The sequence below is a fragment of the Oncorhynchus keta genome, chromosome 15 (assembly GCF_023373465.1).
Source record: "Oncorhynchus keta strain PuntledgeMale-10-30-2019 chromosome 15, Oket_V2, whole genome shotgun sequence".
NCBI classification, from domain to species: Eukaryota; Metazoa; Chordata; class Actinopteri; order Salmoniformes; family Salmonidae; genus Oncorhynchus; species Oncorhynchus keta.
The window spans coordinates 4,811,884-4,830,008 of record NC_068435.1 but is presented as its reverse complement, the minus strand read 5'-3'; the positions used below and the strand labels follow the sequence as shown (position 1 = coordinate 4,830,008).

Genomic DNA, 18,125 nt, shown 5'->3' with positions numbered 1-18,125 from the left:
GACATTTTGGGTCCATGGCCAGGAAACTGGGCTGCCATCAAACATGATGTGGCCCAAAAGTTAATTGACAGCATGCCAGGGCGGATTGCAGAGGTCTTGAAAAAGAAGGGTCAACACTGCAAATATTGACTCTTTGCATCAACTTCATGTAATTGTCAATAAAAGCCTTTGACACTTATGTAATGCTTGTAATTATACTTCAGTATTCCATAGTAACATCTGACAAAAATATCTAAAGACACTGAAGCAGCAAACTTTGTGAAATTAATATTTGTATCATTCTCAAAACTTTTGGCCACGACTGTAGAAAGTAGTTGGTTGGAGGAGAGAGCGCGCGTGTGTGTAGACAGAGTGTGCGTGTGCGTGTGCGTGTGAAGCCTTGCCCTGCTGAGCTGAGTAGTCATGTAGAACTGTGAAATTGCCGCCCCATCCTACTAACAGCTGGCTGGGTCTGGAGGTCTGGAGTGAGTAGACTGGAGGTTGGAGACATACAGCTAACACCACAACGACTTCACACAGACAGGGCAGGCTACAGTTAACACCACACAACGACTTCACACAGACAGGGCAGGCTACAGCTAACACCACACAACGACTTCACACAGACAGGGCAGGCTACAGTTAACACCACACAACGACTTCACACAGACAGGGCAGGCTACAGCTAACACCACACAACGACTTCACACAGACAGGGCAGGCTACAGCTAACACCACAACGACTTCACACAGACAGGGCAGGCTACAGCTAACACCACACAACGACTTCACACAGACAGGGCAGGCTACAGCTAACACAACAACGACTTCACACAGACAGGGCAGGCTACAGCCAACACCACAACGACTTCACACAGACAGGGCAGGCTACAGTTAACACAACGACTTCACACAGACAGGGCAGGCTACAGCCAACACCACAACGACTTCACACAGACAGGGCAGGCTACAGTTAACACAACGACTTCACACAGACAGGGCAGGCTACAGCCAACACCACAACGACTTCACACAGACAGGGCAGGCTACAGCTTACACCACACAACGACTTCACAGACAGGGCAGGCTACAGCTAACACCACAACGACTTCACACAGACAGGGCAGGCTACAGCCAACACCACACAACGACTTCACACAGACAGGGCAGGCTACAGCTAACACCACACAACGACTTCACACAGACAGGGCAGGCTACAGCTTACACCACACAACGACTTCACACAGACAGGGCAGGCTACAGCTAACACCACAACGACTTCACACAGACAGGGCAGGCTACAGCCAACACCACAACGACTTCACACAGACAGGGCAGGCTACAGCTAACACAACAACTTCACACAGACAGGGCAGGCTACAGCTAACACAACGACTTCACACAGACAGGGCAGGCTACAGCTAACAACAACTTCACACAGACAGGGCAGGCTACAGCTAACACCACAACGACTTCACACAGGGCAGGCTACAGGTCTGGATTGAACAAGCCGCTTGGCCGGCTATTCAAGGTCGGAACCATCCAGGGTGGTGATGCTAGTCGGGCATGCGGGTGCAGGCAGCGAACGGTTGAAAAGCATGCATTTGGTTTTACTAGCGTTTAAGAGCAGTTGGAGGCCACGGAAGGAGTGTTGTATGGCATTGAAGCTCGTTTGGAGGTTAGATAGCACAGTGTCCAATGACGGGCCGAAAGTATATAGAATGGTTTCGTCTGCGTAGAGGTGGATCAGGGAATCGCCCGCAGCAAGACCAACATCATTGATATATACAGAGAAGAGTCGGCCCGAGAATTGAACCCTGTGGCACCCCCATAGAGACTGCCAGAGGACCGGACAGCATGCCCTCCGATTTGACACACTGAACTCTGTCTGCAAAGTAATTGGTGAACCAGGCAAGGCAGTCATCCGAAAAACCGAGGCTACTGAGTCTGCCGATAAGAATATGGTGATTGACAGAGTCGAAAGCCTTGGCAAGGTCGATGAAGACGGCTGCACAGTACTGTCTTTTATCGATGGCGGTTATGATGTCGTTTAGTACCTAGAGTGTGGCTGAGGTGCACCCGTGACCGGCTCGGAAACCAGATTGCATAGCGGAGAAGGTACGGTGGGATTCGAGATGGTCAGTGACCTGTTTGTTGACTTGGCTTTTGAAGACTGCGGGGGGGCCGGAGCTGTTGGCCGAGGTAGGAGTAGCCAGGCGGAAGGCATGGCCAGCCGTTGAGAAATGCTTGTTGAAGTTTTCGATAATTACATTTACATTTAAGTCATTTAGCAGACGCTCTTATCCAGAGCGACTTACAAATTGGTGCATTCACCTTATGACATCCAGTGGAACAGCCACTTTACAATAGATAATCATGGATTTGTCGGTGGTGACCGTGTTCCCTAGCCTCAGTGCAGTGGGCAGCTGGGAGGAGGTGCTCTTGTTCTCCATGGACTTCAGTGTCCCAGAACTTTTTGGAGTTGGAGCTACAGGATGCAAACTTCTGCCTGAAGAAGCTGGCCTTTGCTTTCCTGACTGACTGCGTGTATTGGTTCCTGACTTCCCTGAACAGTTGCATATCGCGGGGACTGTTCGATGCTATTGCAGTCCGCCACAGGATGTTTTTGTGCTGGTCGAGGGCAGTCAGGTCTGGAGTGAACCAAGGGCTGTATCTGTTCTTAGTTCTGCATTTTTTGAACGGAGCATGCTTATCTAAAATGGTGAGGAAGTTACTCTAAATGAATGACCAGGCATCCTCAACTGACGGGATGAGGTCAATGTCCTTCCAGGATACCCGGGCCAGGTCGATTAGAAAGGCCTGCTCACAGAAGTGTTTTAGGGAGCGTTTGACAGTGATGAGGGGTGGTCGTTTGACTGCGGCACCGTAGCGGATACAGGCAATGAATGAGGCAGTGGTCGCTGAGATCCTGGTTGAAGACAGCGGAGGTGTATTTGGAGGGCCAGTTGGTCAGGATGACGTCTATGAGGGTGCCCTTGCTTACAGAGTTAGGGTTGTACCTGGTGGGTTCCTTGATGATTTGTGTGAGATTGAGGGCATCTAGCTTAGATTGTAGGACTGCCGGGGTGTTAAGCATATCCCAGTTTAGGTCACCTAACGGAACAAACTCTGAAGCTAGATGGGGGGCAATCAATTCACAAATGGTGTCCAGGGCACAGCTGGGAGCTGAGGGGGGTCGGTAGCAGGCGGCAACAGTGAGAGACTTATTTCTGGAGAGAGTAATTTTCAGAATTAGTAGTTCGAACTGTTTGGGTATGGACCTGGAAAGTACAACATTACTTTGCAGGCCATCTCTGCAGTAGACTGCAACTCCTCCCTCTTTGGCGTTCTATCTTGACGGAAGATGTTATAGTTGGGTATGGAAATCTCAGAATTTTTGGTGGCCTTCCTGAGCCAGGATTCAGACACGGCAAGGACATCAGGGTTAGCAGAGTGTGCTAAAGCAGTGAGTAAAACAAACTTAGGGAGGAGGCTTCTGATGTTGACATTCATGAAACCAAGGCTTTTTCGATCACAGACGTCAACAAATGAGGGTGCCTGGGGACATGCAGGGCCTGGGTTTACCTCCACATCACCCGCGGAACAGAGAAGGAGTAGTATGAGGGTGCGGCTAAAGGCTATCAAAACTGGTCGCCTATAGCGTTGGGGACAGAGAATAAGAGGAGCAGGTTTCTGGGCATGGTAGAATATATTCAGGGCATAATGCGCAGACAGGGGTATGGTGGGGTGCGGGTACGGGTACGGCGGAGGTAAGCCCAGGCACCGGGTGATGATGAGAGAGGTTTTATCTCTGGACATGCTGGTTGTAATGGGTGAGGTCACCGCATATGTGGGAGGTGGGACAAAGGAGGTATCAGGGGTATGAGGAGTGGGACTAGGGGCTCCATTGTGAACTAAAACAATGATAACTAACCTGAGCAACAGTATACAAGGCATATTGACATTTGAGAGAGACATACAGCGAGGCATACAGTAATCACAGGTGTTGAATTGGGAAAGCTAGCTAAAACAGTGGGTGAGACAACAGCTAATCAGCTAGCATAACAACAGCAGGTAAAATGGCATTGACTAGGCAACGGGGCCAACAGATAAAACAAACAAGCAGAATGGAGTACCGTGATTAATGGACAGTCCAGCGTGCATCAGCTATGTAGCCAAGTGATCAGAGTCCAGGGGCAGCGGTGGATGGGGCAGGGGGGCTGGACTGGCGAGTGTTATCCAGGTTAAAAAACTAACAATGACTAAATAGCTTGTAGCTAGTTAGCTGTTTAGCTTCTGGAGGTTCTTGAGTGTGTTCTAAAAATTAAAAATTAATAGCGATTCCATATTACATTGGGTGAGGCAGGTTTCCGGAAGGTATAAACAAATAAAAATAAAAAATAAATAAATAAAAAAAATCGGGAAGAGATAGAAAGTACATATGGGCCACTGCGTGTTTGGGACGCGGCGATGCAGACGGTTAGCAGGCCTGTGCTAACAAGCTAACAGATTAGCAGGCCGGGGTAAACAAGGTAGTAGTTATGCCGAATTAGCAAGCAAGGAGATAGCGAGGGCTAGAGAGTTAGCCTTTGGGGGACGTCGCGATGGGGTGAGTCTGTTTATTCCTCTTCATGCGGTGACATCGATAGACCGGTCGTGGGTCCGGGTATTGTAGCCCAGGAGTATGCTACTGTGGCAGCACAGGAGCTCTGGCCGGGCTAGCTTCAAGCTACATGGGTGGAAACGCTAGCCAGGAGTAATCAACCAGGGTTGCGGTTTAGCTCGATAGCTCGTTGTGAAGATCCAGCTGAAAAATGTTCCGTTTGCGGTGGGAATCCGGGGATAAAAAAATAAATAGGTCCGTTATGCTCTGGTTAGAGTCGCGTTGTTCGAACTGGCGAGAGCTTTCCGAGCTAAAGGTTAGCTGATGACCGGTTAGCTGAAGACCGCTAGCATAGCTGGTGGTTAGCTGGCTAGCTTCAGTTGAGGGGTTCCGGTTCCGAAGTAAATATAAATACTTTAGGAAAAGTAGCTACATTGGCGGATTGCAGGAGAGTATTTGGAAGCTTAGGTTTAGCAAAATGTTTTTAAAGATGTGCGAAGAAAAATATCTAAAACGAAAAAGAGACGATATATACAGAGAGACTATACGACAGGACGACTTACTGCTACGCCATCTTGGAAAACAGAGACAGAGAGTTCATCCGGCTTTGGCCTAAAGAGCAGGAACCCAGACTTCACCAAATAAAAATACAGACATTCTCATCCTACAAGAGACATGGTATAGAGGAGATGGACCCACTGGTTGCCCTCTAGGTTACAGAGAGCTGGTAGTCCCATCCACCACACTACCAGGTGGGTGGTATAGAGGAGACGGACCCACTGGTTGACCTCTAGGTTACAGAGAGCTACCAGGTGGGTGGTATAGAGGAGACGGACCCACTGGTTGACCTCTAGGTTACCGAGAACTACCAGGTGGGTGGTATAGAGGAGACGGACCCACTGGTTGACCTCTAGGTTACAGAGAACTACCAGGTGGGTGGTATAGAGGAGACGGACCCACTGGTTGACCTCTAGGTTACAGAGAACTACCAGGTGGGTGGTATAGAGGAGACGGACCCACTGGTTGACCTCTAGGTTACAGAGAACTACCAGATGTGAAACAGGGAGGAAACTAGGTCTGCTATTAGCTGATATAGCGCAGACCTAACCCACTATTACATTTATCAAAACAGGAACATTTTACATTTTGTTATTAGAATATAATTTTAAAAAGGAAACTAGAAATCCATGAAGTTTCATGCAAATGTATGCTAATTTAGTTTATAAACCTTTAAGTGTTGTCGTTAGGCTAGCCTGAAGACGTAAAAGTTGGTTTGGTGTCTCTAGCTGGAACAGTTCAAGGGTTACTGTTGGTGGGTTATTTTATGCTAATCTAGAAACATATACAGGTTATATTGAATACTTGTGTAAATAAGGATTACGTTGTTTACATTTTATAATACATGTGCTAAAATAAAAATAAAACTGTTTTTGCTTTGACATTTTTTAAATCCATTTAAGACTAAGGTTGTAATGATGTATATAGTTATCGTTGATAAAAGTGTTTAGGAATTGAAAGTTAGGGATAGCCTGAACTTGTGAAAGTTGGCTTTTGTGATTCTAGACTGAACAGTTAAAGAGTTAGTGTTGATTGATTTATTTTAAAAACTTTTTTAGATAGAGATAGAGATAGAGATAGAGATAGAGAGAGGATCTCCCCCCTGAAAGTTGTAATTTAATTTATCAAGGAGCAACTAGGATAGAAACTATTATTATTTCTATGGTTTTAAACCCATGTTAAATTCTGCACAGTTTTAAATGGTTATAATTCAAAAATTATACACAGTATCAAATATCCTTTGACAATCAAAGTCGGGCCAGTCTGAACATCTCAACACTGGTTTGGTGTTGAAAAGCTTAAAATGGTGTAGGAGGAGCTAGAGGTCTAGAAACAAAAATACCATTCAATCAAGTAGATGGTCACTTTTTTTTTTGCCAGTGAAATGCATTGGGGGCTCATTTAAATATTGTTATTATTAAAAAAAATATAAATGCTCGTTAAAACATCAAAACAAAACAATCAGAGTTGGGGCAGTCTGGACATTTGGAAGTTGTTTTTTTTGGCGTTTAATAGATTAAAAATCGTTTAAGCTCTAGAGCGGGGCTACAGAAATCAAATATTAATATGACTACGTAAGATATCGAGAGTTGTGCTTTGCCTTCAGTGAGCCTAATAATAACAGAGAAAACAAATGTCCTCCTGTGTGCTACAGAAATACCCGACTGGAGTCCTCATACTTTACTTCAGACAGTTTCTCCATCCTAGAAATCAATTTCAGACCTAAACGCCACAACTGGACAAGAATAGGTAACGTAATGTTAGCTAGGCTTGACGAAGCAAGTTAGCTAGTTCGCTTTTGACAAATCAGATCAGTTTGGGCTGTAAAACGCAGCCAGAGTGGCTCTGCACAAAACCCACCATGGGCCTTTTCTATCGACCTTCGAAGGTCGTCTGTCTTTCTGGTTTCACATTACATATTTATATCAAATCAAATGTATTTATAAAGCCGTTCTTACATCGGCTGATATCTCAAAGTGCTGTACAGAAACCCAGCCTAAAACCACTCCAAACAGCAAGCAATGCAGGTGTAGAAGCACGGTGGCTAGGAAAAACTCTCCTAGAAATGATTATAAGCTGCATAGGCTCTGTAGCATCAGATGTTAAACATTCTGATATATCCTAAGACACTATTTAATGGTAACTGCAAAAAGAGAAAAGGCTATTCAACAAGAAGTTTATATGCACAGAGAGCAAATGCAGTGTGAACAGTGTGTAGTACAGTTCAGTGTGTCTGAGTGTGTTTCTGCCTGTAGTAGTTCACAGAACTGCAGCTACAGATTGTAGCTGTAGAACCCAGCTATATTGTAAATGTAGAACCCTCTGTGGAAAGGGTTCTACCTGGAACCGGAAATGGTTCTACCTGGAACCATAAAGGGTTCTACCTGGAACCAAAAAAGGGTTCTACCTGGAACCAAAAAGGGTTCTACCTGGAACCAAAAAGGGTTCTACCTGGAACCAAAAAAGGGTTCTACCTGGAACCAAAAAATGGTTCTACCTGGAACCAAAAAAGGGTTCTTTAAAATGGTTCTCCTGTGGGGAAAGTTGAAGAACCCTTTTAGATTATAGATAGCAGCTTATTTTCTAAGAGTGAATATCTGTTGTTTTTAATGGTACAGAATAATGTACAGAATTACAGTGGCAAGGAAAAGGTGTGTGAACCCTCAGGAATTACCTGGATTTCTGCATAAATATGACATAACATGTGATCTGATCTTCATCTAAGTCACAACAATAGACAAACACAGTCTGCTTAAACTAATAACACAAATTATTGTATTTATCTTGTCTATATTGAATACATAATTTAAACATTAAAAAAGTATGTGAACCCCCTAGGCTAATTACTTTTCCAAAAGCTAATTGGAGTCAGGAGTTAAATAACCTGGAGTCCTATCAATGAGACGAGATTGGACATTTTGGTTAGAGCTGCCCTGCCCCATTTTTAATTAAAAAAAAAAATTAAATCACAATTTGAATTTGCTATTCACAAGAAGCGTTGCCTGATGTGAACCATGCCTTGAAGAAAAGAGATCTCAGAAGACCTGAGATTAAGAGTTGTTGCCCTGCATAAAGCTGGAAAGGGTTACAAAAGTAACTCTAAAAGTCAGTCCACGGTAAGACAAATTGTCTATAAATGGAGAAATTTCAGCACGGTTGCTACTCTCCCTATGAGTGGCCGTCCTGCAAAGATGACTGCAAGATCACAGCGCAGAATTCTCAATGAGGTTCAGAAGAATCCTAGAGTGTCACCTAAAGACTTACAGAAATCTCTGGAACATGGTAACAAGCCGTAGAACGTAGAACATGAAACAAGAATGGTGTTTATGGGAGGACACCACGGAAGAAGCCACTGCTGTCCAAAAAAAAACATTGCCGCACGTCTGAAGTTTGCAAAGGAGCACCTGGATGTTCCACAGCGCTACTGGCAAAATATTCTGTGGACAGATGAAACTAGTTGTGTTGTTTGGAAGGAACAAACAACACAATGTGTGGAGAGAAAAAAGGCACAGCACACCAACATCAAAACCTCATCCCAGGTGTGAAGTCTGGTGGAGGGAGCATCATGGTTTGGGGCTGCTTTGCTGCCTCAGGGCCTGGACAGATGCTATCGTTGACGAAAAAATGAATTACCAAGTTCATCAAGACATTTTGCAGGAGAATTTTAGGCTGTCTGTCCGCCAATTGAAGCTCAACAGAAGTTAGGTGATGCAACATGACAACGACCCAAAAACACAGAAGTAAATCAACAACAGAATGGCTTCAACAGAAGAAAATATGCCTTCTGGGGTGGCCCAGTCAGTCCTGACCTCAACCCGATTGAGATGCTGTGGCATGATCTCAAGGGAGCGGTTCACACCAGACATACCAAGAATATTATTATACCAAGAATATTGCTGAACTGAAACAGTTTTGTAAAGAGGAATGGTCCAAAATTCCTCCTGACCGTTGTGCAGGTCTGATCCACAACTACAGAAAGCGTCTGGTTGAGGTTATTGCTGACAACGGAGGGTCAACCAGTTATTAAATCCAAAAGTTCACATACTTTTCCCACCCTGCACTGTGATTTTATTGAACACACCGTGTAAACAGACATGAAAACATATCATTGTTTGTGTGTTATTAGTTTAAGCAGACTGTGTTTGTCTATTGTTGTGACTTAGATGAAGATCAGATCAAATGTTACGACCAATTTATGTAGAAATCCAGGTCATTCTAAAAGGTTCACATACCTTTTCCTTCCCACTGTTTACTCAGGGTCTTTCAACCCCGGTAGAACACTAGAGCTTGGTGGCAGCTCCTGGCTTTCCAACACCGGGTCTGGCCACCAGGGGGAGTCCTTTATACTTTTTCCTTGCCACTGTATGTTGTAAAGGCACATAATGCAACTGGATAACCAGAACAAACTAGTGGAGGGAAAAGTGAAAATCCAATAATAGGATAAAAAGACACACACACACAGTCACACACACAGTCACACACACAGTCACACACACAGTCACACACACACAGTCACACACACAGTCACAATGCAAAGATAGTGTTTGGTTTTGAGTCTGTTCAACAAAAGAAAGTTGGCTGTATTGATGACATCCCAAGTGTTCACATTACCCTCTTCTACACATCACCAAGATATGACACACACACACACACACACACACACACACACACACACACACACACACACACACACACACACACACACACACACACACACACACACACACCTGTATGAGGCACTTGCTGACATCGGAGGCGCAGAGGGCCTTGTTACAGGCACTGGTCTGAGAAGATCCTGATAGGACCAGGAGGAAGAGGAGGGTAGTGGAAGCTGGGATCAGAACACACAGCTGACCAGGCCTCATCCTGGTGGTCGGCTCAACACACAGCTGACCAGGCCTCATCCTGGTGGTCGGCTCAACACACAGCAACGCAACGTGTGTCTGTCCACCTGACTCAACACACAAGACAGAATAGTGTTAGTGGGAGGTGTGTGTGTGGGGGGGATACAAATCTGATAGATACTTCACTACATTCCTAAAGAAAATAATGTACTTTTTACTCCATACATTTTCCCTGACATCCCAAATGTACTCGTTACATGTTGACAAGAAAATGGTCCAATTGATACACATCAAGAGAACATCCCTGGTCATCTCTACTGCCTCTGATCTAGAGGACTCACTAAACACACATGCTTGTAAATTATATCTGAGTGTTAGAGTGTGCCTGTCGCTTTCCGTTAATAAAATAAAACATGTAATGCCGTCTGGTTTGTTTAATATAAGAAATTTGAAATGATTTATACTTTTACTTTTGATTCTTAAGTATATTTAAAACCACATACTTTTACTCAAGTAGTATTTTACTGGGTGACTTTCACTTTTTACTTGAGTCATTTTCTATTAACGGTACTTTTCCCCACCACTGTAATTAGTAAGGTATACACACAGGACAGTCAGCTTCTGCTGTGAATAATGCAGAGGATTTACATTCTCTATGACAAGACACCAAAAATTACAACCTTTATAGGCAATTACGTCAAGATAAAAATTTAAAAAAAGTTATATCAAATCAATAACAAACAGTATTGTTATGAAATCCTGTTTGGTTACAACATGTTGACAATAATGCTCCCATTTGATGTAATGAATAAAAATGTCTCAGCTGTGATATTTGTTTGTTTTTGTGTGTGTTTCTATTACTACAAATACACTGAAGCAGCCCGGGCAGTTAGTAGAAGATCTATGTGCCCCAAGTGAGAAATTATTAGAGTAGTATTTGCCTTGCCCTTTCATTTTTCACACTGGAAAGAGGAGAAGACCACTGTGAAAACCACAAGTTATAGTCATTTCGTTAATGACACTGCACTTACAAGTAAGTAGCCGAGCACACCTTCTACGAGTCGTTTTACACGTCGCTTTCCTACGGGCTAAAACGCCTACCTAGAACACCTAAACCGTTTCCTCGTACGCACAACACCGATTCATCAAGTAACGCCACATGAGTCAAGATGAGATTGTTTTAACACTCACCGCGACAGAGTTGCAATAGTTTGGGGACGTTTGTTTATGATTGACTGCTGTATCTGCTATGAACGCAACGCCGCCAGTTTCCTCGCCGGTTCAGGATGGGAATAATAACGTGGATTTACAGGGTCCCTCCCGGGCGTCAGTTTCTCTGCCACAGCAACACACATCTACAGAGCAGTAGGACGCCTTAAAGACACACCGTTCATTTTCACATCCAGAGTAGTCCAGCAACTTGGTACGTTAGTTAGTTAGTTAGTTAGTTAGTTGGACACATAGGACGCGTTTGAGTGGTAACATGCTGACCCAGACCGGACACGTCGCGTGCGCAAGCGTCGCAAAATACATTTAGAAATCCATGTTATTAAATTATTGCTCGCGCAAACGAGCTTCTGCGTTGCCAAGGGCTTAAAATAGAAATCAGTCCTATTTCTGACCGCAGATCGTGCTGAAAGTCCTGCCTCTCCCATCACCTCATTGGTTTATAGACGCAGGTACCCACGTGACATCTCCTCATTGGTTATAACAACGTGGGTGATTGAAAGAGCAACTGTTTTGCCTGTCGTCATGGTAATACTATGAAAGTGTAGATGCGATGGCCATATAAGTTCAAAAATGAAAAAGCCTGGAAGGAGGAGAGACTAGAAACGATTTGGTTGGCCATTTTATGTGTGGATTAATTGTCTGAGTAGAGGACCTTGTGCATTTCAGGTAAAATAACAACTCAATATTTATATCCCAGGACAAATTAGCTAGCAACAGCAAGCTAGCTATATAGGACAAATTACCATTAGCTAGCAAGTGCAAGCTAACTAGCTAAATTGCCATACATGTTTAATGCTTTTCGACCTGTCCCCAAATTAATGACATTCAGAGTTCAGAGTTTGTTTTGATATTTTAACATGCGTGTCGTGATCGGTGTAAGGGGACAAAATACATTTGCGCACGATGGCGCACGCGCGCAGCCAGTTTTGGGTTCCGTGTAAGGCGAGAGCAACTGACTGTAGACGAAAGTGGAGGGTTGAAGTCGGTTGAAGTCGGGGATGGGTGAATCTGCAACAGCCGAAAGTCGGACACTAATGTGGGTTAACCGATAGCAAAGTCTCTGATCTACATGGCAGTGTTACCATTGTTTATAAAAGTTGGTCTTTAACCTCTACAGGATCGGTTGTCTTTAATCTGACGATGCATCATTAAGGGTAAGTGGGGCTCCTGTTTAGCTAAATATATATGCCCCACTTGCCCCAAATGATGCATTGCCATATACAGTGCAGAGCAATGGGAAAGAATTTCAGTCTCTCGATGTGCAAAACTGATAGACATACCCCAAGCGACTTACAGCTGTAATCGCAGCAAAAGTGCTACCCTAATAGAGTCTCTAGCGGTGTCTCCTAACCAGCCTTGGGCTCCCAGTCGGCCTGAAAGATATCTTAAGAGGGGTGAGGTGGCGATGACGGGGACTGGCTTCCTCTCTCACATCAAAACATACCTGCAGACGAGACAGATGGATAGAGAGAGCATGATTAAGCCTTGGTTTTAAAAAAATTATTCTAACACGGTCAGTCATCATAATCATCAGGTGAAATGCAAAACTGACCTGGGATCATTAACTCTGGGACTACTACATCTCTATCTGCATTTCAATGTAAAGCATCTCTTTAATAATACTTCCTGTATAATATAAACTGACCTGGGATCATTAACTCTGGGACTACTGCATCGCTTTAATAATACTTCCTGTATAATATAAACTGACCTGGGATCAGTAACTCGGGGACTACTACATCTCTTTAATAATACTTCCTGTATAATATAAACTGACCTGGGATCACTAACTCTGGGACTACTACATCTCTATCTGTATTTCAATGTAAAGCATCTCTTTAATAATACTTCCTGTATAATATAAACTGACCTGGGATCATTAACTCTGGGACTACTGCATCTCTTTAATAATACTTCCTCTATAATATAAACTGACCTGGGAACTCTGGGACTACTACATCTCTTTAATAATACTTCCTGTATAATATAAACTGACCTGGGATCATTAACTCTGGGACTACTACATCTCTTTAATAATACTTCCTGTATAATATAAACTGACCTGGGATCATTAACTCTGGGACTACTGCATCTTTTTAATAATACTTCCTGTATAATATAAACTGACCTGGGATCATTAACTCTGGGACTACTACATCTCTTTAATAATACTTCCTGTATAATATAAACTGACCTGGGATCATTAACTCTGGGACTACTACATCTCTTTAATAATACTTCCTGTATAATATAACATTTAACATTTACATTACATTTAAGTCATTTAGCAGACGCTCTTATCCAGAGCGACTTACAAATTGGTGCATTCACCTTATGACATCCAGTGGAACAGCCACTTTACAATAGTGCATCTAAATCTTTTAAGGGGGGTGAGAAGGATTACTTTATCCTATCCTAGGTATTCCTTAAAGAGGTGGGGTTTCAGGTGTCTCCGGAAGGTGGTGATTGACTCCGCTGTCCTGGCGTCGTGAGGGAGTTTGTTCCACCATTGGGGGGCCAGAGCAGCGAACAGTTTTGACTGGGCTGAGCGGGAACTGTACTTCCTCAGTTCTCATATAAGCTGACCTGGGATCATTAACTCTGGGACTACTACATCTCTTTAATAATACTTCCTGTTGACCTGACCTCTCACATCTGATCATGATGTGTCCTCTATGTAGCCAGTTCAGATGCGGGAGGGGTTCACCAAAACAGCTGATATAACCTAGAGGATTTAGGGAGAAGGGGGAGACAGGGATGAAGTGAAGGAGAGACTGTTATTGAGAAAATAAGGTAGAGACACAATGTTCAACAGGAATCTGTGCGTCTGGTCTCCCCTGGTGTCCATAGTAAGTGTGTAATTTATGCTGAAAAACATGCAGACATGAGGACAAACAATATAGCGTAGTTATTTAAATATGAATAATGGAGTGTCTCACTGTTCTCCATGGTTGGCCCTCTTGCCTATTCTTTGAAGGTGGAAGGAGCCACAGTTATACACCTGAGCCTGCTTACTGCACAACACAATCCAACAATCAAATTGATACACAAGTTTGTAGGTGTGGGTTATAATGTGTCTAATTGTTCTAAATGTTTGCAATATGGGTGACTTAAAATAGCCCGTTTTTTTTTTTTGTACAGACATCACACCCTTACCTACACAGCACCATCACCTGAGAAGTAGAAATCAAAGGGAGAGAAACTATTAATTGAATAACTGCAGTTGACATAGCTAAATAAATGGAAGAATAGGCTTATTGCAATGTGTTGTGGCCAAATGTTATTGAGAATGATACAAATATTAATTATATTATTAATAATAATAATAATAATATTAATTTCCAAATATTAATTTCCACAAAAGTTTGCTGCTTCAGTGTCTTTAGATATTTTTGTAAGATGTTACTATAATTACAAGCATTTCATAAGTGTCAAAGGCTTTAATTGACAATGACATGAAGTTAATGCAAAGAATCAATATTTGCAGTGTTGACCCTTCTTTTTCAAGACCTCTGCAATCTGCCCTGGCATGCTGTCAATTAACTTCTGGGCCACATCCTGACTGATGGCATGCTGTCAATTAACTTCTGGGCCACATCCTGACTGATGGCATGCTGTCAATTAACTTCTGGGCCACATCCTGACTGATGGCATGCTGTCAATTAACTTCTGGGCCACATCCTGACTGATGGCATGCTGTCAATTAACTTCTGGGCCACATCCTGACTGATGGCATGCTGTCAATTAACTTCTGGGTCACATCCTGACTGATGGCATGCTGTCAATTAACTTCTGGGCCACATCCTGACTGATGGCATGCTGTCAATTAACTTCTGGGCCACATCCTGACTGATGGCATGCTGTCAATTAACTTCTGGGCCACATCCTGACTGATGGCATGCTGTCAATTAACTTCTGGGCCACATCCTGACTGATGGCATGCTGTCAATTAACTTCTGGGCCACATCCTGACTGATGGCATGCTGTCAATTAACTTCTGGGCCACATCCTGACTGATGGCATGCTGTCAATTAACTTCTGGGCCACATCCTGACTGATGGCATGCTGTCAATTAACTTCTGGGCCACATCCTGACTGATGGCATGCTGTCAATTAACTTCTGGGCCACATCCTGACTGATGGCATGCTGTCAATTAACTTCTGGGCCACATCCTGACTGATGGCATGCTGTCAATTAACTTCTGGGCCACATCCTGACTGATGGCATGCTGTCAATTAACTTCTGGGCCACATCCTGACTGATGGCATGCTGTCAATTAACTTCTGGGCCACATCCTGACTGATGGCATGCTGTCAATTAACTTCTGGGCCACATCCTGACTGATGGCATGCTGTCAATTAACTTCTGGGCCACATCCTGACTGATGGCATGCTGTCAATTAACTTCTGGGCCACATCCTGACTGATGGCATGCTGTCAATTAACTTCTGGGCCACATCCTGACTGATGGCATGCTGTCAATTAACTTCTGGGCCACATCCTGACTGATGGCATGCTGTCAATTAACTTCTGGGCCACATCCTGACTGATGGCATGCTGTCAATTAACTTCTGGGCCACATCCTGACTGATGGCATGCTGTCAATTAACTTCTGGGCCACATCCTGACTGATGGCATGCTGTCAATTAACTTCTGGGCCACATCCTGACTGATGGCATGCTGTCAATTAACTTCTGGGCCACATCCTGACTGTTGGCATGCTGTCAATTAACTTCTGGGCCACATCCTGACTGATGGCATGCTGTCAATTAACTTCTGGGCCACATCCTGACTGATGGCATGCTGTCAATTAACTTCTGGGCCACATCCTGACTGATGGCATGCTGTCAGTTAACTTCTGGGCCACATCCTGACTGATGGCAGCTGTCAATTAACTTCTGGGCCACATCCTGACTGATGGCATGCTGTCAATTAACTTCTGGGCCACATCCTGACTGATGGCATGCTGTCAATTAACTTCTGGGCCACATCCTGACTGATGGCATGCTGTCAATTAACTTCTGGGCCACATCCTGACTGATGGCATGCTGTCAATTAACTTCTGGGCCACATCCTGACTGATGGCATGCTGTCAATTAACTTCTGGGCCACATCCTGACTGATGGCATGCTGTCAATTAACTTCTGGGCCACATCCTGACTGATGGCATGCTGTCAATTAACTTCTGGGCCACATCCTGACTGATGGCATGTTGTCAATTAACTTCTGGGCCACATCCTGACTGATGGCATGCTGTCAATTAACTTCTGGGCCACATCCTGACTGATGGCATGCTGTCAATTAACTTCTGGGCCACATCCTGACTGATGGCATGCTGTCAATTAACTTCTGGGCCACATCCTGACTGATGGCATGCTGTCAATTAACTTCTGGGCCACATCCTGACTGATGGCATGCTGTCAATTAACTTCTGGGCCACATCCTGACTGATGGCATGCTGTCAATTAACTTCTGGGCCACATCCTGACTGATGGCATGCTGTCAATTAACTTCTGGGCCACATCCTGACTGATGGCATGCTGTCAATTAACTTTTGGGCCACATCCTGACTGATGGCATGCTGTCAATTAACTTCTGGGCCACATCCTGACTGATGGCATGCTGTCAATTAACTTCTGGGCCACATCCTGACTGATGGCATGTTGTCAATTAACTTCTGGGCCACATCCTGACTGATGGCATGCTGTCAATTAACTTCTGGGCCACATCCTGACTGATGGCATGTTGTCAATTAACTTCTGGGCCACATCCTGACTGATGGCATGCTGTCAATTAACTTTTGGGCCACATCCTGACTGATGGCATGCTGTCAATTAACTTTTGGGCCACATCCTGACTGATGGCATGTTGTCAATTAACTTTTGGGCCACATCCTGACTGATGGAATGCTGTCAATTAACTTTTGGGCCACATCCTGACTGATGGCATGCTGTCAATTAACTTCTGGGCCACATCCTGACTGATGGCATGCTGTCAATTAACTTTTGGGCCACATCCTGACTGATGGCATGCTGTCAATTAACTTTTGGGCCACATCCTGACTGATGGCATGCTGTCAATTAACTTTTGGGCCACATCCTGACTGATGGCATGCTGTCAATTAACTTTTGGGCCACATCCTGACTGATGGCATGCTGTCAATTAACTTTTGGGCCACATCCTGACTGATGGCATGCTGTCAATTAACTTCTGGGCCACATCCTGACTGATGGCATGCTGTCAATTAACTTTTGGGCCACATCCTGACTGATGGCATGCTGTCAATTAACTTCTGGGCCACATCCTGACTGATGGCATGCTGTCAATTAACTTTTGGGCCACATCCTGACTGATGGCATGCTGTCAATTAACTTTTGGGCCACATCCTGACTGATGGCATGCTGTCAATTAACTTTTGGGCCACATCCTGACTGATGGCATGCTGTCAATTAACTTTTGGGCCACATCCTGACTGATGGCATGCTGTCAATTAACTTTTGGGCCACATCCTGACTGATGGCAGCCCACTGAGTTTGTCAGAATTTGTGGGTTTTTGTTTGTCCACCCTCCTCTTGAGGATTGACCACAAGTTCTCAATGGGATTAAAGTCTGGGGAGTTTCCTGGCCATGGACCCAAAATACCGATGTTTTGTTCCCGTGCCACTTAGTTATGACTTTTGCCTCATGGAAAGGTGATCCATCATGCTGGAAAAGGCATTGTTCATCACCAAACGGTTCCTGGATGGATGGGAGATGTTGCTCTCGGAGGATGTGTTGGTACCATTCTTTATTCATGGCTGTGTTCTGAGGCAAAATTGTGAGTGAGCCCACTCCCTTTGCTGAGAAGCAACCCCACACATGAATGGTCTCAGGATGCTTTACTGTTGGCATGACACAGGACTGATGGTAGC

The 18,125-nt window shown here is 44.3% G+C and overlaps 1 protein-coding gene across 2 annotated transcripts in view; it reads right to left on the bottom strand.

The window, feature by feature from the left end:
- The window catches only part of LOC118378550 (twisted gastrulation protein homolog 1-A-like), a 47,796-nt gene extending 36,183 nt beyond the window's left edge, over positions 1-11,613 (bottom strand). Inside the window, exons 1-2 of one of the 2 annotated variants that reach the window (XM_052462967.1) lie at positions 11,176-11,613; positions 9,868-10,091 (exon numbers count right to left, since the gene is read on the bottom strand). In XM_052462967.1, coding sequence (XP_052318927.1) covers positions 9,868-10,044 — 177 coding nt within the window. In that variant the 5' untranslated portion in view covers positions 10,045-10,091; positions 11,176-11,613. Of the gene's footprint in view, positions 1-9,867; positions 10,092-11,015; positions 11,155-11,175 lie in introns of those variants that run through there. The other variant, XM_052462968.1, reaches the window with a different exon arrangement.
- Positions 11,614-18,125: the final 6,512 nt, after the last annotated feature.